General features: G+C 48.1%; 1 protein-coding gene across 1 annotated transcript in view; it reads left to right on the top strand.

Annotated features, from left to right (window-relative positions):
• The window catches only part of CDK5RAP3 (CDK5 regulatory subunit associated protein 3), a 41,632-nt gene extending 19,343 nt beyond the window's left edge, over positions 1-22,289 (top strand). Inside the window, 10 exon segments of the mRNA XM_056864630.1 lie at positions 117-165; positions 2,441-2,619; positions 3,248-3,384; positions 5,956-6,100; positions 6,478-6,600; positions 7,750-7,837; positions 9,852-9,940; positions 15,166-15,371; positions 19,170-19,341; positions 22,050-22,289. Coding sequence (XP_056720608.1) covers positions 117-165; positions 2,441-2,619; positions 3,248-3,384; positions 5,956-6,100; positions 6,478-6,600; positions 7,750-7,837; positions 9,852-9,940; positions 15,166-15,371; positions 19,170-19,341; positions 22,050-22,115 — 1,254 coding nt within the window. The 3' untranslated portion in view covers positions 22,116-22,289.
• The last annotated feature ends 5,322 nt before the right edge of the window (positions 22,290-27,611 follow it).

The raw sequence follows: 27,611 nt of genomic DNA, 5'->3' as shown, positions 1-27,611 counted from the left end.
CCTCCATCACAGTCCAGCCGGGTTGCATTCTGATCTCTTAGCCTGCAGGTTTAGAAAATGTAGAGTTGCATACTGGTTGACCCTGTGATGTTCTCATAATTTCTTTCTTTCTTCAGGACTGGCAAGAAATTGTGTCACTTTATGAAAAAGATAACACTTACCTGGGTAAGGCACTCTTCTGTATGTAGTGGGGAGACTCGCCGTTATAATAGCAAAATAGAGATACCTTGTTTCTCGTGACAGTTTTTTGCAGGTAGGGCCCTGTGAATTCTACAGACGAAGCTCTCTGCAAAGCTCTGACTGCTCTTCCCATAGTGGTTGCCTGGTTTACATATTTTAAAAAGTTATTTACAACATTAAATATTTTTATGCCGCATTTCCTCACAGTTAAGGGGCCTCTAGGTGGTGAACAGTCAAAGCTTTAAAACAGAACTTAGTATACATATATGTAAAACAATAAATATGATATACGGTAACCCTACAAAAAGAAGAAGAGTTCGTTTTTATATGCTGACTTTCTCTACCACTTGAGGAAGAATCAAACCGGCTTACAATCACCTTCCCTTCCCCACAACAGACACCCTGTGAGGTAGGTGGAGCCGAGAGAGCTCGAAGAGAGATGTGGCTAGCCCAAGGTCACCCAGCTGGCTTCATGTGTAGAGGTGGGGAAACAAATCCAGTTCACCAGATCAGTGTCTGCTGCTCATGTGGAGGAGTGGGGACTCAAACCCGGTTCTCCAGATCAGAGTCCACTGCTCCAAACCACCACTCTTAACCACTACACCACGCTGGCTCTCCAGCGTGATAAACAGGAAGGTCTGTGATGGTCACGGCCAGCTGCTTCCCATGGTGAGCTAGTTGTTCTAGCTCACTTTGCTGTGTGGATCCTGTGCCAGTGCCATATGTTCCAGCATGATGTAGTGATTAAGAGCGGTGGACTCTGGAGAACTGGGTTCGATTCCCTACTCCTTCACATGAGTGGTGGACTCTAATCTGGTTTCCCCGCTCCTCCACATGAAGACTGCTGGGTGACCTTGGGCTAGTCACAGTTCTCTCAGAATTCTCTCAGCCCCACCTTCCTCACAAGGTGCCTGTTGTGGGGAGAGGAAGGGAAGGCAATTGTAAGCCGCTTTGAGACTCTATAAAGGTAGAGAAAAGGGGGATTATGAAAACCAACTCTTGTTCTTAAGGCACCTATCACTGTGAGAAGTGAGGAGTGAGAAGTCTTCATACGTGGAAAAGGTTCGCATGGCAAACCACTATTTAGTAATTGCAGCCAAGACCTGGGCTATAGCTGCACAGATGACTCCTTTGTCTTCCCTTTTGTCATGCCTACTTTCCCTTTATTTTGTATTTTATATTCATTATTTTACTTTACACAAGCTCATCTCCTCTAGCTCCTGTTTATCTTCTTTGCACTCTTCCATCTCCACAATCTGTCTCTCTGTGAACCAGCTCTTTTGGTCCTTACAGGTGTTCTCAGAGCACTTTGTTCTTCCCTAGGGATCCAAGTGATGCTTGTTTTCCATAAGTGCCATCTCTTCTCCCCCTCTGCCCATTATTGGGCGGGAACCACAACCTTGTGGGTGCCATCTCACATTGCTTGGGAGTGTGTATGAATGATGCAGTTTCATGGGAGGGGCTACATTGCACAGGGCTGCTCTTAGGACCTGAGACCAAATCTAACTCTGTGGGTGTGTCTAGATGGAACTTCTGTTGGAGGTTGCCATGGGGATTATCGAATAGGAAGCTGACAGCCCCATATGGAGAGGAAGCGCTAGTCTTGTTTTGGGGGGTGGGGGGAAGAAGCACAATTGAGATGTATCTTAAAAGTCTAGCGATAGCAGGAGAGGAAGCTAACTAGCTTATTATTTGAAATGCCGAGGTCAGGAAACAGCAGATATATGTCAAAAGCAGCTATATACCATCTGGCCCTCTCGTGTTTAATGTCACCGCTTTAAAATTAATCAAAAAGGCTTAAGAACATTTTAATGTGTTTATTTCTCCTTCAGACAAATTTTTCAAAAGCAAGAATTGGATTGTATGCATTAACCAATAGAATAGATCTGAAATAAAATTTCTGCTAATGGAAGATGTAGGGTAATTTCTTCTTCTTGCTGCTGACCCCCACTTTGCCTCCCATACTGTTCTTGAGGGTCCCCCGTCTCCCAGGAGCAGCATTTTGGGGAGATGGATAGGCTGCAGTGGGAGGTAAAGGTGGGAACGTTCCGTTGCAGTGATGGAAATTCCTTGCATGAGCAGAAAAGTTAGTCCAGATCCTACCTCTTCTAGAGACTGCGAGCAATTGCAACACATCCGTTCATGGAAGATATAGCTCATCTGTTATAATATAGTGGGGGAATTCTGTAAGAGGAGAGTCGAGAGTTAGCCGAAAGGTAGCCAAGCACACAAATTCATTTCCCTGTGTCTTTTCTCCCAGCGGAACTGGCCAGCCTTCTAGTGCGGAATGTCAGCTATGAGATCCCCTCCCTCAAAAAGCAGATTGGCAAGTGCCAACAGCTACAGCAGGAATACAGCCGCAAGGAGGAGGAATGCCAGCTATCAGCCGCTGAGATGAGGGAGCGTTTTTACAGTTCCTGCAAGCAATATGGCATCACGGTATGGAATGTGGCTGCCTCTCCCCCCTGGCTATTTTAAGAATGGGGGCAGGATGCTGCTGGTCTTTTATTATGTGTGTGTGTAAAGTGCCGTCAAGTTGCAGCCAACTTACAGCAATCCAGTAGGGTTTTCAAAGCAGGGGACTAACAGACATGGTTTGCCATTGCCTGCCTCTGCATAGCAACCCTGGTATTCCTTGGTGGTCTCCCATCCAAATACTTGAAGAAGAAGAGTTGGTTTTTATATGCCGACTTTCTCTACCACTTAAGGAAGAATCAAACCGGCTTACAATCATCTTCCTTTCCCCTCCTCACAACAGACACCCTGTGATGTAGGTGGGGCTTGGACACAATTTGTGTTCAGTAGCACCTTAAAGACCAACCAAATTTTCCAGTGTATGAGCTTTTGTGAGTCAAAACTCACCTCGTCACTTCATCAGATTCATGAAAGCTTGTGTCTTGGAAAACTTGGTTGGTCTTTTAAGGCTCTGCTGGACTCGAATTTTGTTCTGCTTCTACAGAGGAAGACAGCTACCCATCCGAAACTGTCTTAAGACAGTAGAACTTGAGTAGACCTTCTCTTGGGCAGTGTCCCAGATGGTTCTACTGCATCCTGCCTGTCTTCTCAGGGTGATGACGTGCGGCGGGAGCTTCTGGCTTTGGTCAAAGACTTGCCATTGCAACTGGACGAGATTGGGGCCGGCGCCAAGGGGCTATCGGAAGCCATCGACCTCTACCAAGCCTGTGTGCAGTTTGTATGCGAGAGGTAGGTGGCTGCTAGCGTCCATTTGCTAGGAGCCCTTTTTGTCTGCGTCGATTCCACCCCTCGGTCTGGGGATGCAGCTGGGGATGGGCCATATAGCTCGGTGATGGGTGAAGGGCACACATTGCAAACAGTAAGTCCTAGGTTCAATCTCTGGTAAGAAACTATCTTCAGTAGTGGTTGTAGGGAAACACATTTATCTATCTGTGACACTGGACAGCTACTGCCAATCGGAGTAGGCAGTGGTAGACAGAATGAGTGGATGGACCAATAGAGAAACTCAGCATATAGTCCTTCCTGGGCAGAAAAGATCTTGCCACTGTGGTGCATGCCCTGGTAACATCAAGATTAGATTACTGCAATGTGCTCTACGTGGGGCTGCCCTTGAAGACTGTCCGAAAGCTACAGTCGGTACAGAATGCTGTGGCCAGAGCACTGACCGGAGTGGGTCGTAGGGGCCATATTGCTCCAGACTTGTTCCATCTACACTAGTGTTCAGTTTGCTTTTGGACTCAATTTAAGGTGCTGGTATGGACCTTTAAAGATTTATACAGCCTGGGGCCACCAAACCATCTCCCATATGAACCTACACATTCACTCTGATCATCCTTGGTTGCACCTGCCATCTAGATGGGCATCAACCCAAGAAAGGGGATTCTTGGTCATGCCACCAAAACTTTGGAACCTCCCCAGAGAGGTTTGTCTGTCTCCCCACTATCAATGTCGTTCGCCAGCAGGTAAATACTTTTTTCTTTTGTCTGGCATACCCCCAATAACAGTTACCGGCCCGCCTTCTGGTGTTATGTGTTTTTAATTGGATTGTTTTATAGTTTTAACTGTATTTTTAATTGCTTTAATATTTTTAATGTTCACTGTCTTGTGGACCCTGATTGGGTAGAAAGGTGGTAAAAATGTTTTAAATAAAATAAATAAAGCAGATCTGCACACTCAGGAGCATCTGGTATGGCCTTTTCTATGCTGGCCCTGCTTCTGTTTATTTGCTAGGGAGAACCACCAATCCTCTGTCTGACCATCCCCCCATCCTTCCTCCTAGGAGCTCAGAGAGCACGTGCGTCTTCCTTCTTTATTTTATCCTCACAGCAGCCCTGTGAAGTAGGTTTAGCTAAGGGAAAGTTACTAGCCTGAAGCCCGTACCTTAGTCCCATCTGCCATCAAGTCAAGACATTTTTTTTAATGTGAACTGCTCTTAATTGCAGAGGTGTGTTTTGGATAGGATTTTATTCCACTGCTGCTTTCTTTGATATGTTTTTGTAGTACCAAATGGCTGCCGCAGGAGGTGGAGCCAGCCCACATAATGATCGCCACTGCTTAACTTCAGTAACACAATGTAGATCCCTGTGTTGTGGTGGCAGCTGCTGCCAAAGCAACATTAAAAAAAACTTCACAGCCAATCAAATCTCCAATAGTCAGTCAAAAGCCTTGTTGAGCAAAAGCTTTTTGCCCCACCCACTTCCTAAAAATGCTTGGCAGGCACCAGTAAAGAAGAAGAGTTGGCTTTTATATGCCAACTTTCTGTACCACTTAAGGAAAAATCAAACCGGCTTGCAATCACCTTCCCTTCCTCTCCCCACAACAGACACCCTGTGAGGCAGGTGGGTCTGAGAGAGTTCTAAGAGAGCTGTGACTAGCCCAAGGTCACCCAGCTGGCTTCATGCGTAGGAGCAGGGAAACAATCCCGGTTCACCAGATTAGACTCCAAACCACCACTCTTAACCACTACACCACACTGGCTCGCCAGTGAGTGCCATGGTGAGTGCCATGGTACCCATGGGCACCACAATGGGGACCATTGGTTTAGATATATCCTCAGACATTAAGCAAGAGAAGCTTTGTGGGGAGGGGTACGGTGAGAAAAGCTTTCCAGGGCGCACTTGTGTGTCAGAATGTTGTGGAAGACCCAGAGACGGGGCCCCAGTTAACAGTGCAGTCAGCCCGTTTCTAGCTGCTTTTGGTTGGTAAGTGCTGTTCTCTGCCTACGGAGGGGAGGGGGCCGAGGCTCAGTGGCAGAGCCTCCGCTTGGCATTCAGAAGGTCCCAGGTTCAGTCCCCGGCATTTCCAGTTAAAGGGACTAGGCAAGGAGGTGATGTGAAAGACCTCTCTGCCTGAGACCCTGGAGAGCCTTGGAGAGGGGCCGTGGCTCAGTGGTATAGCATCTGCTTGGCATGCAGAAGGTCCCAGGTTCAATCCCCGGCATCTCCAGTTAAAGGGACAAGGCAAGTAGGTGATGTGAAAGACCTCTGCCTGAGACCCTGGAGAGCCTTGGAGAGGGGCCGTGGCTCAGTGGCAGAGCATCTGCTTGGCACGCAGAAGGTCTCAGGTTCAATCCCCGGCATCTCCAGTTAAAGGGTCCAGGCAAGAAGGTGATGTGAAAGACTGCCTGAGACCCTGGAGAGCTGCTGCCGATCCGAGTAGACAATACTGACTTTGATGGACCCAAGGGTCTGATTCAGTATAAGGCAGCTTCATGTGTTCTTCATGTGTTCAAGGAATAGATAACTGTAGCCAGATGCCCCGCCTCTGCTTGCTGATTTGGGGGTCTTCTTTGCATTCCAGTTCCACAGAACAGGTAGTCCCATTGCTGAGGCACATGCAGGCTCGGGGCAACACCACCACCTATGAGTGGAGACGGGGGGTCAAGCCGACCTCGGTGGAACGGGCCAAGACGGAGGAAGTGAAGGAATCGGTAAATCAGGAGGCGGTACGTCCATTTCTGTGAAAGAGTTCAAAATGGGTGTTGAGAGATGTAAACTGTTTGTATGCTGGGGGAGGGGATTAATTCAGGCAAGGGTCACCATAGTTCCTGTTTAGAATGGCAAAAAATCCAGATTAGAGACTTAAACCACTGCACCATTCTGGCTCTCCATTTTTTAATCCTTCAGAACAAGTAATCACAAAAGGATTTTAAAACCTCATAGCCACTACTAATTTGAATGTGTGGGCGGGCACGTATGTAAACACACCTGAGTCAAGGGAAATCTCGAGTGACTCCTCCCAAATCATCCAGTACAACTCTCTGCTGAGACTGCACTGCATTTTCAAAGGACCTGGTTAACCTTTTTCCTCTTCTGGCTGCAGATTGACTGGGGGGACTTTGGAGTAGAGTCCGCGTCTGTTCCTGAGGCGGTCGATTATGGCATCTCAGTTGAAGAAGCCCACGAGGAGATAGATTGGGGGATTTCTCTGGAGTCAGATGCGCAGGTGGGTAGCTTCCACGTCTGCCTGCTCCTGTATTCCGCTTTCCCTTGCACGGGCTTCCCTTCTGGTTTTGGGAAGACACAAATCGGGGGGGGGGGGGGCAGGCAACTTCAGCAACTGCCTTGCTCTGCCCCACAAGGTGTAATCGAGTCAGGTTGGGCCGGAGCACAGCTGTGGGAATGGGGTGTGGTGGAGTGAGGCCATCCACTGGAGTTCCTTCTGCTCCAACTCCTGATAAATGCTAGCAGTCCCACAGTAGTAGATGGGGCTCTGCTGTACAGGAGCCATGGCTCAGTGGTAGAGCTTCTGCTTGGCATGCAGAAGGTCCCAGGTTCAGTCCCTGGCATCTCCAGTTAAAGGGACTAGGCAAGTAGGTGATGTGAAACACCTCTGCCTGAGACCCTGGAGAGCCGCTGCCAGTCTGAGTAGACAATACTGACTTTGATGGACCAAGGGTCTGATTCAATATAAGAAAAAGAAGAAGAGTTGGTTTTTATATGCCAACTTTCTCTACCACTTAAGGCAGAATCAAAACAGCTTACAATCACCTTCCCTTCCCCTCCCACAACAGATGCCCTGTGAGATAGGTGGGGATGAGAGAGCTCTTAATAGAACTGTGACTAGCCCAAGGTCACCCAGCCGGCTTTATGTGTAGGAGTGGGGAAACCAACCTGGTTCACCAGATTAGTGTCCTTCGCTCATGTGGAGGAGTGGGGAATCGAACCTGGTTCTCCAGATCAGAGTCCACTGCTCCAAACCACCACTCTTAACCACTACACCACGCTGGCTTCATGTGTAGATGTTGTCACTGGCTGTGCTCAGACTACGTGGTGGGTGTGGCAGGAAGCCAGCTGCACTTGCCGTGTTGCCTCCGCTCTAAAGAACAGAGGCCGTTGCTGCTGCCTTCCACCCCACACTCAAGTGGAGTTTCCTCTGTAGCCAGCATGACTTCCCCATTCCTTTTGATTGCTAACATACTGACATCTTCACAGATTTCTTTTATCTAGGGCAGTGGTTCGGACTTTGTATACCTTAAACAAAGACTGAGATTCCAGGGATTACTATTACGCTACCCTGCAGGGGGAATCACATCTGTGCTGACATCCATATAGGGGCCAGTCGCTGAATGGTTCTGGGTTTCCCTTTCTGCAGGAAAGCGGTGCCATCACCAGCGTAGACGGGGGAGACAGGAGTGCAGCTGACACAGCGCAGATGGTGGTGCTGGACGCTGGCAGCGAGGGTAAGCCTCCCCTCAGATGGCTTCTCATTTCTAAGAGGAGGAGAATACACACACTTGGTGCAGCGAAAGTCATTTCGGGGTAGGGGGAGGCTGGGAAGACACGGATAAATTGTGCAAGTGCTTTCAAGGCGGTGGGAAATGCTCAGTTGGTCTCCTTCCAGTGAGGCCACTTTATTTTATTGTGTGCCTCAGGTCACAACTGACTCAAGGCCACCTCATGAATTTCCACTTCATGGGCTTTTCAATGCAAGATATGATTAGAGGTGGTTTGGCATTGCCTTCCTCTGCATAGCAGCCCATGTCTTCCTTTGCCAAGACTTTGTTTACCATTCCCTTCCTCTGCACTGCAGCCCAAGTCTTCCTTTGCCAAGCCTTCCTTTGCCTTTCCCTTCCTCTGCACAGCAACCCATGTCTTCCTTGGTGGTCTCACATCCAAGGACTGACTGTGGCCAGCCCTGCTTAGCTTCCAAGTCTGGTGAGATTGGGTTAGTCTGAGCTCTTCAGGCTGCTGGTGAGGCCACTACCAGTTATTAATGTGTACATATGAGAGAGAGAGAGGTTCTGAGAAGTATCTGGAAGCTTTTAACTTAGAAGACCCATCCTTTGATCTCTGTTGTGAACGTGTTGGCTGTCTTTATCCATTGATAAGGGGTATACATTCTGTACATGCCCAGAGGCCAATCCCCCCTTTTGCCACAACAGAACCCTGTTCTTTGGCTCGTTCCTGGTCATTCCACGATTCCTTTCCCTTTCTTGAGCTCTCCCCAGTAAACACAGCCTGCAGATACATGTGGAATTGTTCAGCTGGCACGGACTGGGTAAATTTGCACCATGGCTTCAGATGGAAGGATCGGGGCCCTCTGGACTTGTAGTTCTTAGCAGGTTTTGCCTGCCTGGATATGGTGAAAGGGAAGGGGAAAAAATCTTTCTTCCAGGCTCGAAACGGAGCTGAGGACAGAAATACACATTTTGATGCTCCCAAGACTCTTTTCCTTATAAAGCAAATTTGGAAGGGCGTGGACTTTCAGAGGATAATCAGCAAGAGGGAAGAGGGCGCTTAGCCCTTCTCCTCTATCAATGAGCCCTTCCTGGTAGGCCAGTTTTAATTGTGCCCCCCCCCCCCATCTTGGCCCTTCCACTGGAACGAAGCTGATTGAGAGGACAGGGATGGGGGTGGAATGGGAAGGACTTGCAGGGGGAACTTGGTAGGCCTGATTATGCCCCCTCCCCTTCACTCCCATTGATTCTTCCCCTACAAATGGCTCTCCCTGCCCCTGAATTCGTGTCATCGTGGCAAATAGTGGATTCCCATGATGGCATGTCATTCCACCCTGAAGTCCGCCTTTCTGGTGCTTCAATTGGAACAGAGACAGGAAAGAAGCAGACACAAGAGGGCGCTGTTGGATACATGGTTTTCACTTCCTGCCTGGAATCCTTATCTGCAAGACAAGCTGATCCTTGATGCATTTGTTTTTTTATTCTCCATTTGTCTGAAGGGTTGTGACTCGGTGGTAGAGCACTGTTTTGCAGACAGCAGGTCCCAGGTTCAGTCCCTGACACCTCCAGTTAAAGGATCTCAGGTAGTGAAGTGTTGGGGAAATCTCTTTTGTGAGATTTCGAGAGCCACAGGAGTGCAGAATAGAGAAAAAGAAGAAGAGTTGGTTTTGTATTTGCCGACTTTCTCTACCTCTTAAGGAGGAATCAAACTGGCTCACAATCACCTTCCCTTCCCCTCCTCACAGCAGACACCCTGTGAAGTAGGTGGGGCTAAGAGAGCTGTGACTAGCCCAAGGTCATCCAGCTGGCTTCAAGTGGAGGAGTGGGGAAACTAATCTAGTTCACCAGATTAGTCTTTGCTGCTCATGTGGAGGAGTGGGGTAGAATGGGGCCCTCCCCTCTTATTTCACCGAGGTAAAGGGAGGAGGACGAGGAAGCAGGGCTGAGCTGTTGCGTCATTTTGGCATGCGCGATGATAAATTAATTCTGCTTCCCCCGTTGTTGTTTTTGTATACAGCCTCAGAAGGAACTGCCCGAGGACCCGACGCTCTCAGCCTCCTGGAGACCCCGGAGACCCGTAACCAGTTTATCGATGAGTTGATGGAGGTAACGGGAGATCACACAGTACTGGTTTTAAAGAGATTTTTTAAAATCATGGTTAACTTTCTCTGCTGGCCTTCAGAGTATTTATTTTTACTAAAAAGCTTCCCGCACATCTCTAAGCTCTGGGGATCTGGTTTCCAAAAAAAGCTCCCATTCCCAAATTATTCATTTAAAACATTTTTCTTCCACCTTCCCACCCAATTTAGGGCAGCAAACAATCAGAACCATTTAAGCAGAGGCATTTTAAATACACACGCACACAATACCAATATACAGCTGCTAGGTTGTCTAGAGCGGGGGTGGGGAACCCTTTTTCCGCCAAGGGCCATTTGGATATTTATAACATCATTCGTGGGCCATACAAAATTATCAACTTAAAAATTAGCTGACCAATACGTTTCTCCATGGCCCGGGTGGGAAAGGGTTAATACAGTTTCTTGGGCAGTCCTAGCAGCTCCATAGCTAATGACTCTTCTGCAAGGGGGGGGGGGGAAGGTTCCTTTTCTCGGCAAAACAAATTAACATCTGCCTCAAATAGAGGCTATTCCTGTCCGCGGGAGCGGGGCGGGTCACCAGCCTTAGATCCTTCTGAGCTAGAGATCTGTCAGGACCCACGAAGGGCCAGACCAAATGGTTTCGCGGGCCTTAAACGGCCCCTGGGCCTGACGTTCCCCACCCCTGGTCTTGAGGTTTGGGCTACTTTGTTATCTGTATGCTGAGGAAGCCCAACTCCCTCTGTCATCGCCATCCAATCGTGAGGCGGCAGGGGAAATTCTGATCCAGTGTCTGGAAGCAGCCGTGGATTGGATGGGGTTGAAAAAACTGCAGCTTAATCCAGACAGGATAGAGGTACAGTTCAGAAACTGACCTGGGAGAAGGCAAACCAAGCTGACATCCTCTTCAATGGTTTAGATCCTAATCTTCTTTTCTGCTTGCAGAAGGGGCTTTTGTCTGCTGAGGGGGTGAGGGTGGGGGATAGTTTTTGGCAATTCTCCCCCATCCCACTGCATATCCCCACTGTGCTCCCATAATGTAGGGGATCCTCTCTTCTGTGAATTCTGCTGTGCTCATTTAACAGAATTTAAGCCCAGGTCCACAGTTTGGTGGTGTTCCTGGATCTGTCACGATTCCTGGAGGATCAAATATCAGACATGGCCTGGAGTGTTTTTAACCAGTTTTATTTGGTTTGCCCACTCCTTCTCTTTTTGGACCACGGAGGTGTGGTAGCAGTTACTCCCATATTCTGTACTGACCTCCAGGCTGCGCTACTGTAACATGTTGCATGTGATGCTATCTTACAGTGTAATCCTCTGTAGAGTTACTCCAGTCTAAGCCCACTGAAATGAATGGACTTAGACTGGAGTAACTCTCCTTAGTATTGCGCTGATAGTTGGTTATTGTTCGGCTGCTTTTCTCTCTTACCCAAATTGGTTGAGGACAAATAAAAATGCAATCTAATTTAAATATATAGAAAAAGACCACAAGAGCAAACTGTATGTTGGGGCCAGGCCACAATCTAGCAGGCCAGTGGCCCAAGACAGTAGGGCACAAGCCACAGGCTAAAATCCAAGGGCCAATTTAATGCATAGTTAAATTGTGGAACTCCCTTCCCCAGGATGTGGTGTTGCCTGCCAACTTGGAAAGCTTTAAGAGGGGAGTGGACATGTTTATGGAGGAGAGGGCTATCCATGGTTACTAGTAAAAAGGGATACTAGTCATGATGCATACCTATTCTCTCCAGGATCAGAGGAGCATGCCTATTAGGTGCTTTGGAACTCAGGCAGGATAATGCTGCTGCAGTCATCTGGTTTGTGGGCTTCCTAGAGGCACCTCATTGGCCACTGTGTGAACAGACTGCTGGATTTGGTGGACCTTGGTCTGATCCAGCATGGCCTTTCTTATGTTCTTAAGAATGGCTTGTGTGCCCAAGGGTTTGCACCTCCTGGCCAAGCTCAAGATGTACACCTGAGACAGGAAGAGCAGGCAAAAGCACACCATTTAAGATGTTGCAACAGACACCTCCTGGCCACACCCAAGGTATTAGTCTTGTGTACTCTGAAGTGTATTTGGAACGCGGAAGCAGACAGGAGCAGCATTTTGGCTGACTTTGTGCCCTCTTGGCTAGTAGGTTGTCCATTTCACTTGTCCATTTCACAATGCTGATTATCCTCTGCAGAGCCCCTGAATCAGGAGTGTCAAACATATGACCCAGGGGCAGGATCCAGCCCCTTTAGAGCGCCTGTCCGGACCTCCAGCCAGCCAAGGCGGCCACCCCCCTATCAATCTGGGCTGACGAAGCCTGGCCCGGCCCGACCAAGTGACATTTATGTCATATCCTGCCCTCGTAACAATTGAGTTCGACACCCCTGTCCTAAATGGTATGTCGCTCTTTTATCCCAAAGAATCCCTTTTCTCATGGGCATCGAGGTCATGTACTTCCACCATTGGAAGTGTGACGAGTGGTTGTGAGACGGGTTTTCTCCACAGTAGTCCTATCCTCTGAAATGCTTTCTCTGAGGAAGTCCGTTTGGCACTATTCACTAGCTTCCGAAAACAGTCCTCTGAGAGCTTTCCAGTCTGTAAAAAGGTAAAGGTCCCCTGTGCAAGCACCGGGTCATTCCTGACCCATGGGGTGACATCACATCCCGACGTTTACTAGGCAGACTTTGTTTTACGGGGTGGTTTGCCATTGCTTTCCCCAGTCATCTTCCGTTTACCCCCAGCAAGCTGGGCACTCATTTTACCCACCTCGGGAGGATGGGAGGCTGAGTCAGTCTTCACCCGGCTACCTGAAACCAACTTCTGTTGGGATCGAACTCAGGTTGTGAGCAGAGCTTGGACTGCAGTACTGCAGCTGACCACTCTGCGCCACGGGGCTCCTTTAGTCTGTAGTTTCTTTTTATTGATCAGCGGTGGTTGCTGATTTTGTTTGTTTTTTTTCCCCCTTTGAATCTGCTGCAGCCAGCTGGTTTTAAACTGGTAGGTCTCTTAAAACCCAGACTCAGGCTTACCACTGTGAGAACTGGGACTCAGGGTGCGTCCACAAAATCCTTTCTCTTGAGCCCCCAGACTAGGGCCAGATGAGACGTGACGGCGTCCTCGTGTCTGACATGGGAATGCCGCTGCCATTTTAAAGTCTAAAATGGGTGACATAAAAAATGCCACGATAGTTGGATCCTGATCAGACCCACAGCACAGCGGGACGAGGTGGTTATGTCCCCACTCCCTGCCACATGCCTTTTCAAGTACCAAAATGGCCCTGGGGGAGAGGTGCAGCCATTGTGGCACTTGGAAAGGCATGGGGGGGGGGGAATGAGCATCTCAACCCTCAGTACTGTGGCCGCAATCAGGATTGGGCCCTCACAGCGTTTTTAAATTGCCCATTTTAGGGTTTAAAATGGCAGCGGCACCCCTTTGTTGGACATGATGCCATGCCATTTAGTTTGGCCCTTAGCTGATCCAGGGAAATGACCAACTCTCTGGTTCCGTATTTGCAGTCACTGTTACGCTTTAGAAGAGTGGCCGTCAACATGTGGGCTGTGGAGCCCCTAGACAGCCACCATTTTTGAGAGCCAGCATGGTGTAGTGGTTAGGAGCGGTGGACTCTAATTTGGAGAACCAGATTTGATCCCCCACTCCTCCACTTGAGCGGCGGACTCTTAATCTGGAGAACTTGGATTGGCCTTTTATGCAGGGACGTTTCCCTGCAGTCACCCCCGCTGACTGCTTTGGGGCTTCCTTTTGATTATGCATGCCTTTTCCTCCCGTCAGAGGTCGCCTTGTTCTCCCCGCACATTTTGCTCATATTTTCCAGATGCTGTTTTAGCCAGAATCTGGAAAATGCGGGCAAAAATGCAGGGAGAGGGAGGCGACATCTGATGGGCGGAAAAGGCATACATAATCAAAAGGAAGCCCCAAAGCAGTCGGCGGGGGTGACCGCTGAAAAACGTCCCTGCATAAAAGGCCTTTGATTCCCCACTCCTCCACATGAGCCGTGGATTCTAATCTGGTGAACCGGGTTGGTTTCCCCACTCCTCCACATGAAGCCAGCTGGGTGACCTTGGGCCAGTCACAATTCTCTCAGAGCTCTCTCAGCTCCACCTACCTCGCAAGGTGTCTGTTGCGGGGAGAGGAAGGGAAGGAGATTGTAAGCCAGTTTGGTTCTCCTTAAAAGGAAGAGAAAATCGGCATATAAATACCAACTCTTCTTCTTTTCGAAACAACCTGCAGCTAAGTGCGCATGTGCAAAGAGCAAGGGTACGACACCTCCTGTCTGTCTTCATACGCAGGCTGACATGCCCTTTTCAAGTGTGCTCTGTAAATGTTCTTGTGATCTCTCTTCCCTTACCCCACCCTTCGAGTGATTATACTTTCAGGAAGGAGGATGCTTTCAGTGCTCTACATCTTTCTACCGATTGCATTTTTATTTATATATCCCTAGCTGGCCCTTAAGCTTTGGAGAGGGTGTTCTGCATATGCTCAGAGGTACCCTTTTAATTCGTTGTGCCATATATTCTGGAAATGAGCTCCGGTGCTGAAAGCAGGAGCTGAGATAGGAGGGCATAGCAACAACAGCAACCTCACCTTGGCATAGGTTCGCAATAAGTACAAAGACAATAGAGTGCAAAAACTAGGACTAAACTAAAGATTTAAATTCTTGGAGCCTCGGAGCCAGTTGCAAAAATTTTGCTACCCTGACTATTGTGGCAGGATTTTGTCCAGAAAGAAAAAGTTGTACCTTGCACTTGTCTGAAGCTCCATTCCAATTAAGTAAGAGTGGGTTAAGGAGTTTGGCTCGAATGTCAGCATAAAAAGGGCAATACAGAAAAACATGGCTCAGAGCATCTGCTTGGCATGCAGAAGGTCCCAGGTTCAATCCCCAGCATCTCCAGCTAAAGGGACTAGGCAGGTAGGTGATGTGAAAGACCCCTGCCTGAGACCCTGGAGAGCTGCTGCCAGTCTGAGTAGACAATACTGACTTTGATGGACCAAGGGTCTAATTCAGTATAAGGCTGCTTCATGTGTTCATGTGTACACATCTCAGTCTGCAAGGGCAGAGTTTATGTATGGGATTTTCTGCTAGGAGGGCATAGTACAACAGCGTCCCTCTGCTGTAATCTCACTGCCTTCCTCTGCCTGCAACCCAGATTCGGCCTGAATGGCCTATTAGCTGGCTGGTCTCTGGCGCTCTGTCCCCTCACTTCCTGCTTCTCTCCTGTCTCCTTCAGCTGGAGATCTTCCTCTCCCAGCGCATTGTCGAGACAAACGAAGAGGCAGACATCTTGTCCGTCAGCCAGTTCCAGCTGGCCCCGCCTATCCTGCAGGACCAAACCAAAGGGAAATTGGAGGCCATGGTGGCAGCTATGCAAGATCTGATTGGCCAGATGACTAGCTTGAGAATGCAGCATCTTTTCATGATTCTCGCCTCCCCAAGGTTTGTGAAATTTGCCTTCCCACCTAACTCCTTCCCTCCAAGATCAGGGTCCCCCGTTTGCTGCCCTGCAAAGCAAAAAACCATTCCTAATCTCTTGGTGAAGACAACGTATCTGTTCCTCCTCTTCAGTCCTGATAATTACAGTATCAGTAGTGGTAGGCCAAGATTTATATCCATATTGAGGGGAAATGATGGGTGGTTCTGTTGTAAGAACATGGTTTGAGGATTTCATTGGCAGGGGAAGCCACACAGAATCCGGAATTTGGCACATGGTTTAGATTTGGTAAAGGATCTCTTCTTTTGATTACAGGAAAACACAGATTTCTAACCCTGATTACTGGAAGCTAAGTGTTGAATTCTGCTAGCTGTCACTTACAGTGCATTCCTGAGTGGAATGCCTGCACCAGGTTTAGGAGGTTTCGGCCAAAAATCCGTGCAACCCACATAAGGTTGCACGGGAGATACGCCACCTAAAAGGTGGCGTATCTCAGCAAAAATAAAAGGGGGTGTTCCCAAGCCATAACGGCATAGGAGGGCACCTAACGGTGGCCCCACCCCCCCAGTCACCGCCAGAACGCCCCAGGAACGCCTCCCAGATCACTGCAGCGGCCTTTGCCAGCATTTGGACATTTGCGGCAGGCTCCATCAGCATCCGGGCCCAGCGGAGACCGGCATCCGGCCCTGCATGCCGGCGCTGCGGCCACAAACGCCGGCGTGTGCTGCCCGGATGCCGGTGCTGTGGGCCCTTGCACTGGCGGAGGCCTTTGCCGGCCTCCAAAGGCCTTTGGGTCGGACCGCTGGCACATCTCAGGAATGTGCTGTGAATCTCACTACATTTCCCTCCTTGCTGTAGCTCTCATTCCACATACAGGTCCCACAATCCCTGGTAGAGGCTTTTGGATAGCAAACAGAATGCCTCGTTTTTCACCAGTTTTTCTTTATTCTCTACTCTTATGACAACAGTCTTGAGCACAAACAGTTCCAACAACAGAACAACAATAAAATAGTAACAATAATACTAACTACGCCTATGATGACTAGGGCGTCAGGTTGCTCAGAGCTATCTAACTGTTAGATTTGATTACATAGGGAAAAACCTGGCAATTGCCAGGGAGATATTATGGACTCTGATCTGGAGAACCAGGCTTGATTCTCCACTCCTCCACATGAGCGGCGGATGCTAATCTGGTGAACTGGATTTGTTTCCCCACTCCAACACATGAGCAGTGGATGCTAACCTGGTGAACCGGGTTGGTTTCCCCACTCCTACACATGAAGCCAGCTGGGTGACCTTGGGCTGGTCACAGCTCTCTTAGAGCTCTCTCAGCCCCACCTACCTCACAGGGTGTCTGTTGTGGGGAGGGGAAGGGAAGGTGATTATGAGCCGGTTTGATGCTTCCTTAAGTGGTAGAGAAAGTCGGCATATAAAAACCAACTCTTCTTCTTATGATCACTTCCAGCCAAATGGGTCTGTAGCTTACAATGGGCTGGAATGCTAACCAAATCCTTTAGAAAGGGAGAAACAAACGTAGTTCTGTTCCTAGGAAATGTTGGACAATCCAGTAGACAACGGAGCAAGTTGTCAAGGCTCCCTGTGTCTCAACTAGAAGTCCATCTGCAAATGAAATCCTCCCAAAGCGGCCAGAAAGTTCTGCCATCAGGATTGAATTAAGGCGAGCCATCGTAAAGGCTCGTCGGTATTTGGGAACCGCCAAGTAGTCAAAGGAGACGGAGCTGGAATCTGGGTACGCCAATCCCAAATTTCACCAGCAGAAAAGCTAGTCGGGTCCGATCCTGTCAAGGGTCCAGCGTCCCAGGGCTAGGGAGTCTGTGCTCTGCATGGCTTCAATCTCCACTTCTGCAGTCTTGTCAAAAGCCTCCCTTCCGCTGCGGAAAGAAGAAGAAGAAGAGTTAGTTTTTAAATGCCGACTTTTTCTACCACTTAAGGGAGAATCAAACCGGCTTACAATCACCTTCTCTTCCCCTCCCCATTACAGACACCCTGGGAGGTAGCTGGAGCTGAGAGACCTCTAAGAGAGCTGTGACTAGCCCAAGGTCACCCAGCTGGCTTCTTGTGGAGGAGCGGGGAAACAAACCCGGTTCACCAGATTAGCATCCGCCTCTCCAAACCACCACCCTTAACCACTACACCACGCTGGCTCACTGAGCGCACCAAGACCCTTCATGGCATTTGTAAACAGCCAGTCCTAACCCCTTTCTTGGATTCTTGCATTGCACAGGCTGAGCGACTCAGACTGTGCTGTACTCTCTATAAAGGAGAATGCAGTATTTGCGCAGATTATCCCCGCACTGCAGTGTACCCTCTTTTCCTTGGCACGGTTTCCTACATCTCCGGTTATCTGTTAATGTGCAAACGGAGAAAAGCTTGTGCTGATGTGACTTAATTGCAACTGCCAGCTAATTTAAAGATTTTTTTTTAAAAAAGGAAAGCTATATTGCTTTTAACCAATCAGTTAATTTAATCTCTCTCGAATATAAATACATTTACATACTGCAGTGCCTAAATGAAGGCATCGTTCTTAGAGTGTTGAGGGAAAAGGGCCAGTAGCTCTTAGACATCAGATGTGACTTATAATTCCATACTGTCCAGCCTGCGCTGTTGCTCAGAGACCACTCCAGATATAAACACTTCTAATCCCATTCCCAACCTTTTCACATAATTGCTTACCAGAAACAAGTCAGGTTTCTGCAAACCAAGCAATCAAACGGAGAATGTTAATGAGCAGAAATGGATGATTTTGCTTAGTGTTCGGGGTTAGACTGGATTGTCTTTTACCAATCCCTATAAATCTTACCAGAACCTGCATGGTGAAGAAGAAGAATTGGTTTTTACATGCTGACTTTCTCTGCCACTTAAGGGAGAATCAAACTGGCTTACCATCACCTTCCCTTCCCCTCCCCACAACACACCCTGTAAGGCAGGTGGGGCTGAGAGAGTTGTGACTAACCCAAGGTTACCCAGCAGGCTTCATGTGTAGGAGTGGGGCAACCAACCCAGTTCACCAGATTAGGGTCCTCCGCTCATGCAGAGGAGTGGGGAATCAAACCCGGTTCTCCAGATCAGAGTCCACCGCTCCAAACCACTGCTCTTAACCACTACACCATGCTGGCATAGTGGTTAAAGTGTCAGACTAAGATCTGGGAGACCCAGGTTCCAATCCCCACTCTGTCATGGAAACTTGCTGGGCGGCCTTGGACCAGTCACACACTCTCGGCCTTGAGCCTGGCAAGTATTTGGCTGGGAGACCTCCAAGGAATACCAGGGGGCATGACACAGAGGCAGGCAACCACCTTTGACCGTCTCTTGCCTTGAAAACCCTATGGGGTTGCCACAAGTCAGCTGTGACTTGACCGCAATTTTTTAAAAATTCTTACAATCCTGGGATCTCAGGGGCACAATCAGAAAATATAGCAAAGTAGGAGTGAGAGCAGAGAAGAATTTGCTGACACGTTTTACAAGTAGGAAAATAATTATCAATGCTCAGCCACCAATAAGGCTATTATACTGGACTTACTATTTCCAAATTATGTATTCATAACTACAACATAGTTCAAGCAGTTACAATAATACATGCGGCATAACAGATGTAAACATACAAAATGCCATAAAATAAAGTCCTTAAGGTAGAATGGAACATCAACCCGATTTTATATCTTCAATGATTTGGAATTACACCAGGGAAAATAGAAGAAACTTATCCCACAATGTGATGAAGATATCATTGAAGATATAAAGTCGGCTTTATACATTTTCCATGGCGGCTCTTCTTGGCTCAGGTATGTGGACCGTGTGACGGAGCTCCTCCGCCAGAAATTGAAGCAGGCAGATTTGCTGCTCCTGAAGAAGGAGCTGATGATTCAGAGGCGGCAGGAGGCCCTAGAAGAGCAGGCTGCCCTGGAGCCGAAACTCGACCTCCTTGTGCAGAAAACGAAGGAGTTGCAAAAACTGGTGAGTGCTGCGAGAGGGGCACAAAGGGGGTGGGGGCTCCCATCTCTGCCCACCTTCCGTCACCTGAAAAGTGGGGCTGTGAGAGGGGCTGTGGCTCAGTGGTAGAGCATCTGCTTGGCATGCAGAAGGTCCCAGGTTCAGTCCCCGGCATCTCCAGTTAAAGGGACTAGGCAAGAAGGTGAAGTGAAAGACCTCTGCCTGAGACCCTGTAGAGCCTTGGAGAGGGGCTGTGGCTCAGTGGTAGAGCATCTGCTTGGCATGCAGAAGGTTCCAGGTTCAATCCCCGGCATCTTCAGTTAAAAGGGACTAGGCGAGTAGGTGATGTGAAAGACCCCTGCTTGAGAGCCTTGGAGAGGGGCCGTGGCTCAGTGGTAGAGCATCTGCTTGGTATGCAGGAGGTCCCAGGTTCAATCCCCGGCATCTCCAGTTAAAAGGGACTAGGCGAGTAGGTGATGTGAAAGACCCCTGCCTGAGACCGTGGAGAGCCACTGCCGGTCTGAGTAGACAACACTGACTTGGATGGACCGAGGGTCCGATTCAGTATAAGGCAGTTTCATGTGTTCATGTGTTCAAGTCCAGAGATTGGTTCTGTTTCAGACATGCTTCCTGAGCCAGTGTAGGTTCTCCACCCACAGTGGAATACCTGGTGCCAGAAAGCTTTCAGGAAATAACCTGTGTGGTTTCCCATCACGCCTGGAGAACCTTCTGAAACTTGGTAGATGGGTAACCTGGGAGATAATGGAGTTCATAGAATCATAGAGTTGGAAGGGGCCATACAGGCCATCTAGTCCAACCCCCTGCTTAATGCAAGATCAGCCTAGAGCATCCCTGACAAGTGCTTGTCCGGACTCTGCTTAAAGACTGCCCGAGAGGGGGAGCTCACCACCTCCGTAGGCAGCCGATTCCACTGCTGAACAACTCACTGTAAAAAATTTTTCCCTGATATCCAGCAGGTAAATTTCCCCCCTCTAATATCCAGTTGGTGAGGAGAAAGCTAACAGGCATTCCCCTCCCAATGACTTGCTTAGGCTAAGGATCAAAATCAGAGTTGGGGGGGGGGGCGGTTGTAAGGCCAGCTGACCCAAAACTAGACTGGTAGACAAATCAGCATTTGTTTCACAAACCGCTAGTTTGTTGTGGTATCCACAAATGCTGTTTGTGGCTTTGCGATTCGACCCAGAACTGTACGCTTTTCACAGTTCCATAATATTTCACTACCCGTTATGGTTTTTAGTATCGGGTGCACGATTCAGTTTTCTTTCTATAACAGGTTTCTTAGGTTGTGAAGATACACTTCAAAAGCCTCTGGTGCTCTTCACCTCTGCCTCACCTAGCAGAAGCAGAATAAACAAATCTTATAAAATTTGGCTACTTTGTGCAATGAATACAGATCACTGAATTAAGGCAGACCCGTTGCTTACTGGTTAGATAAAGTTCCTTGTATGTTGAAGGTCCCAAGTCCAATTCCTAGCATGTCAAATGGAAGAATTCTTGGTAACTGAGCTAAAGAAAGACCCGTGTTTGAGATTTTGGGGAGTTGCTCCCAGCTACAGTAGAAAAGACTGAACTAGGTGGAGTAACAGCCTGGATCTTTCTATCATTTTCAGGTTTGGGGTGTGTGGGGTTGTTCCAGTGAAACTTCATCATACTTTCCTTAACCATGGTTAAGGAAATCAGGAATACATTGGGAATCAGGATTAGACACTTACTTCCACCCAGCTCTCACCTTCCATGAGCTATCCCTTACTCTGCCTTTGCTGTTCTTAACCATGGTTAACACTAACCAGGTTTGCTGCTCACTGGGATTTGAAACAAGTTAGCCTATTATCTCCAGGATCAGAGGAGCATGCCTGTTATCTTAGGTGCTGTGGAACACAGGCAGGATAATGCTGCTGCTGTCGTCTTGTTTGTGGGCTTCCTAGAGGCACTTGGTTGGCCACTGTGTGAACAAACTGCTGGACTTGATGGGCCTGGGTCTGATCCAGCAGGGCTTTTCTTGAACACATGAAGCTGCCTTATACTGAACCAGACCCTTGGTCCATCAAAGTCAATATTGTCTACTCAGACTGGCAGGAGCTCTCCAGGGTCTCAGGCAGGGGTCTTTCACATCACCTACTTGCCTAGTTCCTTTAACTGGAGATGCCGGGGATTGAACCTGGAACCCTCTGCACGCCAAGCAGATGCTCTACAAACTGAGCCACGGCCCCTCCTCCTTACGTTCTTATGTTCTAAGCCCTAGTTTCAAAGTTTAGGCTTAGTTCAGACATCTCATGAAACCCTGGTTTAATTAAACCACTCAGTTTAATTAAAGTTATTGTTTAATTTAAGTTACTGTGACCACCCAGGACCCCTCCAATAACTACGATTAGTTAGGGTCCACGAAAACCAGGATCTGGAACCTTGGTTGGTTTATTAACCACATTTAACCTTAACTACGGTTTCACAAAGCACACCAACTCAAGCATCCTGACCGAATCCTGCAGTGCTCCCCAGCAGTACCAAATAGATGTCTGTGGGAGAGGCAGGGGAAAGAGAAAACCAGGATTTGGATGATCATCTGTGAACCAAATCCTGGTTTCATAAACCGTGGTTTCATGTTCTTAAGCCTACAACCGAGCAGTAGGAACATTCTATGGATACCTTAAGAGAAGAGTGTTTGCTGATCCATTCAAGGGGACTCCTGCCAATGGGTTCTCTTGTCTTTTCAGATTGAAGCTGACATTTCTAAACGATACAGCGGCCGACCAGTGAACCTGATGGGTGCTTCCCTCTGACCCCTCTCCTTGACAGACAAGACACCCCTTCTGGGATTGGAGCAGTGAGGCATGGATCATATCCTCAACGAAGGATGAGGGAGAAGACCCAAGGAATTCCAGAGTTGAGGAGAAAGGACTTGCCAAACCGTGAGAGTGAGAAATGGCTAGCAGGAAGGATTCCACCACCACCCCTTTCCACATAGAGGTGGAAGTGCATTAGCAAATCCCCGAGGGTTGAATAAATCTGGCTTCTCCATTATGAGCTCCTCTGTACATTTCTATAGCCATATTCTTTGGCCAAGGAAGGTGTAAGATCTCTGCCTCTTGATGCCCAGTCCAAAACCTGTTCTTGCCTCCCAAGGGGAACTTCCTCCACCTGGTGGCAGAGACCCTTCTGGGGAACACTTCCCTAGGGAGAGTCACTGGACGATTAGTTCTCTTTTTTGTCTTAAGACAAATGTTCCAACTAAAGTAGAAACTGCATTTGTCAACCCTACTATTTGGGGCACTCCACCCCTTATTAATACCTCTGGGAAACAAGCCGCCCCTCTGTTTTTGACACCTGATGCTCTGGGGGGTGGGAGGAAGGTACTGAAGAAGACTTGGTTTTTATGTGCCGATTTTCTCCACCACTTAAGGAAGAATCAAACCGGCTTACAATCACCTTCCCCTCCCCACAACAGACACCCTGTGAGGTAGGTGGGGCTGAGAGAGTTCAGAGAGAACTGTGACTAGCCCAAGATCACCCAGCTGGCTTTGTGTGTAGGAGTGGGGAAACAAACCCGGTTCACCAGATTAGAGTCCGCCGCTCATGTGAAGGAGTGGGGGAATTGAACCCAGTTCTCCAAATTAGAGTCCACTGCTCTTACCCACTACACCATGCTGGCTCTCAGTCTTAAAATATAACACAACGTTTATCTGAAATCTGGACTCTGCCTGCAGGCAGAGGGAGAAGGGATCTCTGCTGAGACATCTCTTACCCCCAAGCGTGACATATTAGCACCGTTTTCTCCCAGATAGGTGGTACTGGAGGGGGTGGGGGACATTCATAAGCATCCTGTTTCAATTTTGCCCTGCCAGTGAGCCTAGCCCTTTGGAGACCAAGCGAGCTGCAACATAGCCAGATGTGTGACAGGCCCAGCCCCACGCAGCCACTGCTGGCTGACAGGAAGTAGTTGGATCGAGTTGACTGGAAGCGATGGGTGACAGACAGGGGGGAGGCTGAATTCAGGGACGAGGTTCTTGTCTGGCCTTGGATCGGCACCCATTGTCTCTTATCCTGGCAAGAGGATACTACAGTAGCCTCACCCCCCTTTCCTGCTATTTGGGGGGGGGGGCAAAGAGAGGGGTGATCAGTTTGGGGTGGTGGTAGGGAGGTGATTCGATTTTAATTTCATAGGAGAGCAGTTGATTCATTGCTCTTTGTCGGTGGTGTTGACTCTCGTAATGACTTTCCATCAAAATGAAAAGTGGAATGACAGCGTTCATTATTCCTGCTGCTTGTTATCTCAGCAGCGGGGGGAGGGCGGCCCCCTCCTCCCCATGCCGCCTTTCAGCCATCTTGGACAGTGAGTGATGGGCCCTATTAATCACCGACCCCGTGGACTCTGGCGGACACACACTACCCGGCAGAGAAGGGGAGAGAGATAAGGCACCAACAGCCGCTCCAATCAATTAATGTCAAGCGGGACTCTCCGGCCCCTCCTCCGTTCTCCCGCTTTCACCCTCTTGTGGCTCCAGAGGTGGACATCTCTTCTGGTGTGGAGAAGGGAGGCTGAAGGAGAGGAAAAGCAAACAGGGACAGTGCCTCCACGCGCCCACCCCAGGACCATTGGCTGGAATCCTCACAAGTCCTGGCCTCCTCCTTCAAAGCCAAGGGCCTTCTGGAAGGGGAGAGAGTTGGTGGGCAAAACCCCATAATGGGATTGCTACCAGCACCATAAGGAGCAATTCTCAGTTCCTTCTTAACACATTCCCTCTTCCAAATCCATTTTTAGACAGATGCTCCTTGACATTTTTTGGGATACCCTCAAGTGTCTCATACACACACCACACACATACACACACCTCTTATTTCATATATAATTTTTGTTGCCCAACCTTAAGAAGAAGAGTTGTTTTTTATATGCCGACTTTCTCTACCAATTAAGAGAGACTTAAACTGGCTTGCAATCACCTTCCCCTCCCCACAACAGACACCCTGTGAGGTGGGTGGGGCTGAGTGTGACTGGCCCAAGGTCACCCAGCTGGCTTCATGTGTAGGAGTGGGGAAACCAACCCAGTTCACCAGATTAGCCTCCGCCGCTCGTGGAGGAGTGGGGAATCAAACCCGGCTCTCCAGATCAGAATCCACCACTCCAAAACGCCACTCTTAACCTCTACACCATGCTGGCTCTCCTTTATCTCATAGAATATTCCCAAAGAATCCTGGGGGTTTTAATTTGGTGATGTGGTTGAGAATTCTGTGTCAGCGGTTGCCTGTCTCCTCTGTGCAGAACTACAGTACCCAGGTTTCCCTGGGGAGAAGACATGCTTAATAGTTCAGGTGTGTGACATACAGATGCGTTTAAAGTTCAAGCTTTAAAAAGGATAAAACCAGAGCTTGCTGTGATCTTCTAATCTGCATGCACCAAGACCAGCCACACGGCCAGCTAAACATCCAGTAGACCATTCCATTTTTTGTAATCTTATTTTCAAGTGACTAAAAAGTGTTTTTATGAGTCAATAATGGGAGAGAGGGTTTCCAGTAGGGAAAATAAAGAAATAATGAGCTTTTTATACATTCAGCTTTTCTAAATGACCATTCCACAATGTAAAGAATGCAGGAAGTGTTCCAGAGGTTGATAAAAAAAAAAGTACTGCTCTCCCATACCATAAAGAATGTCACCCTTTAGAGCTTTGTATTTTAACTATTAAAATGTTCTCCAGCTAAAAATAAGAAACTGCTGCCAGTCAGACAGGACTGAGTTAAGTGGACCAGTGTTAAAATTGGTTTAAGGCAGTTCTGTATGTTTGATGCAAAAGTGGTACTGTTCCTACACAGCCTGCGTCCTCCCTAGAGAGCAGGAGAGAATCCAATGGCAGTGGAAGAGAAGAAGAGTTGGTTTTTTACATGCCGACTTTCTCTTCCTTTTAAGGAGAATCAAACCAGCTTACAATCTCCTTACCTTCCTCTCCCCACAACAGACACCTTGTGAGGTAGGTGAGGCTGAGAGAGTTAGAAGAGAACTCTGACTAGCCCGAGGTCACCCAGCAGACTTCATGTGGAGGAGTAGTGGGGAAACCAACCTGGTTCACCAGAGTAGAGTCCACCGCTCCTAACCACCACACTGGCAGAAAAGGTGCCCAAGAAAAACATGGAAAAGAAGTATTTAAATTAAACCGGGTGGATTAAGGGCAATTAGCATGTTGCAGTTTGGCAGGGTGCTGCCTGCAGGCATAATGGGTTGGATCTACCCATGGTTTTTTGCTCAATCTCACTCAATTATCCTCATTACAGCCCCTATCTCACATGGCTTTTGCCCATGCAGGCACCATGATCCCCACCATAGCCTCCTTAGGTAGTCCAAGGATACCCTTCCTTCCATTTTCACCAGCAGAAAAATTGGCTGAATTCAACCCAGTGGTACTGCCTGTGTCCATCTGAAACACAACCTGCTCCAGTGAGGTAGGGGGGAAAGTCTGGATTGGCTCTTTGCTTTGGGGAAGTGATGTTTTGTCAAAGAAGCTGATGGGCCCCAGGAAACCCATTGGTGGGATTGCTGACTTATGGGGAGGAGCCTGCAAATTCACAGGTACAGAATAAAAGTCTTATTCTTAGTTTGAGGCCATTTATGCATGGAAGGTTTTGTCTTGGATTTTCTGTTCTCTACATGCACATTTTCCCCATCCAAATTCTTAAAACTCAAAAATAAGCCCCCATGTAGAGTCTTGAGAATTCAGATGGGGAAAATGTGCATCTATAGAGTGGCAAATCCAAGGCAGAACCTTCCAGGCATAAATGGCCTTAGAGTTGGGGTGGGGGGGAAGGCCTCATATGCCATCTAGTCCAGCTCAGTGCAAGGAAATCTAATGCTCAAGCGTCCCCAGACAATGGCTGTCCAGCCTGTGCTTAAAGACTTCCAGCAAAGAAGAGTTCTCCACCTCTCTAGGTTATCTATTCCATTGTTAAACCACACTTACCATTGAAAGTTTCTCCTAATATTCATAGAGGTTGAAGCAAGGTCAGATACACCAATTAAATTCAAAACTGTTTTCCCACAGGTATGCCATCCTCCCCAAAGAAGAGGTGGTCATCTTACATTTGCAGGAAAATTACAGTCATGTACAATAATAATTGTGTGTGTGTGTGTGGGGGGTATATAACATTTTTAAGGGGGGTCATCTTACATTCAGGGTAATCCTCCTTTTGAGTAAAGATGGCACTGGGCAAGCTGAAATTAAATCCTCCCAACAGTTTTAAAAAAAATGCTAATATTGGCCATGTGGGAGCCCAATTTAGATCACTGCTGCACAGTGGGGTAAAGAGAGGGTTCAATTCCCCCTCCCCATACAAATTTGCTCAAGAGCCATCACGTTCATATTATAATTAATCTTTGAAAGAAAACAAGGTGAAAGAAAACAATGTGTCTCCTTTTAGGACTAACAAATGTCGTGGTGGTGGAAAGTGCAGTCAAGTTGCTGCAAACCTATGGCAGCCCCATAGGGTTTTCAAGGCAAGAGACGAACAGAAGTGGTTTGCCATTGCCTGCTTATGCCGAGCATCCCTGGACTTCCATGGTGGTCCTCCCATCTAAGTACTATCCAGGACTAGGGTCGCCAACCTCCAGGTACTAGCTGGAGATGTCCTGCTATTACAACTGATTTCCAGCCGATAAGAGATCAGTTCACCGGGAGAAAATGGCCGCTTTGGCAATTGGACTCTATGGCATTGAAGTCCCTCCCCAAACCCTGCCCTCCTCTGGCTCCACCCCAAAAGCCTCCCACTGGTGGCAAAGAGAGACCTGGCAACCCTTACCAGGACCGACCCTACTTAGCTTCCACAATGTGACAAGATATGGACAGTCTGTGCCTTCCTCATTAGGCTCTTATAGTTAGAGGGGGATTATTTCAGTTGGGGATAAGTTAAATATCTTCTCTCCATTCCCAAGTGGCAGCGATTCAAATGAGGCTCCTGAATGGTGGATTTTAGCATTATACGATCTCTGGGAAGACCCAGTCTTGGTTCCCCCTGTTGCTTGTTGGTTTTTACTCTAAAACGAGCCCTTCAGGTATATACTTGGAGTGGTGTTTGCTAAAATATGGGATGAAGTGCCTGTTTTTTTTTTTTTGGAGGCCTCTGTTTTGTGGGAAAGGTGCACCTTTTATAACTCTGCTACAAAAAGTCTAATCAGGACTGAGGATTACTTAAAACAATTAATTTGGGAATTCAGAGGAATTAGCACAACACAGCAAAAGATTGTTAGAATGCTATGGTGATATAGCAATCTAGCAATTGCTGATTTTTTAAAAAAA

The sequence above is a fragment of the Euleptes europaea genome, chromosome 18 (assembly GCF_029931775.1).
Source record: "Euleptes europaea isolate rEulEur1 chromosome 18, rEulEur1.hap1, whole genome shotgun sequence".
NCBI lineage: Eukaryota > Metazoa > Chordata > Lepidosauria > Squamata > Sphaerodactylidae > Euleptes > Euleptes europaea.
The sequence above is the reverse complement of the archived record's forward strand: the minus strand, read 5'-3'. Positions and strand labels throughout refer to the sequence as shown.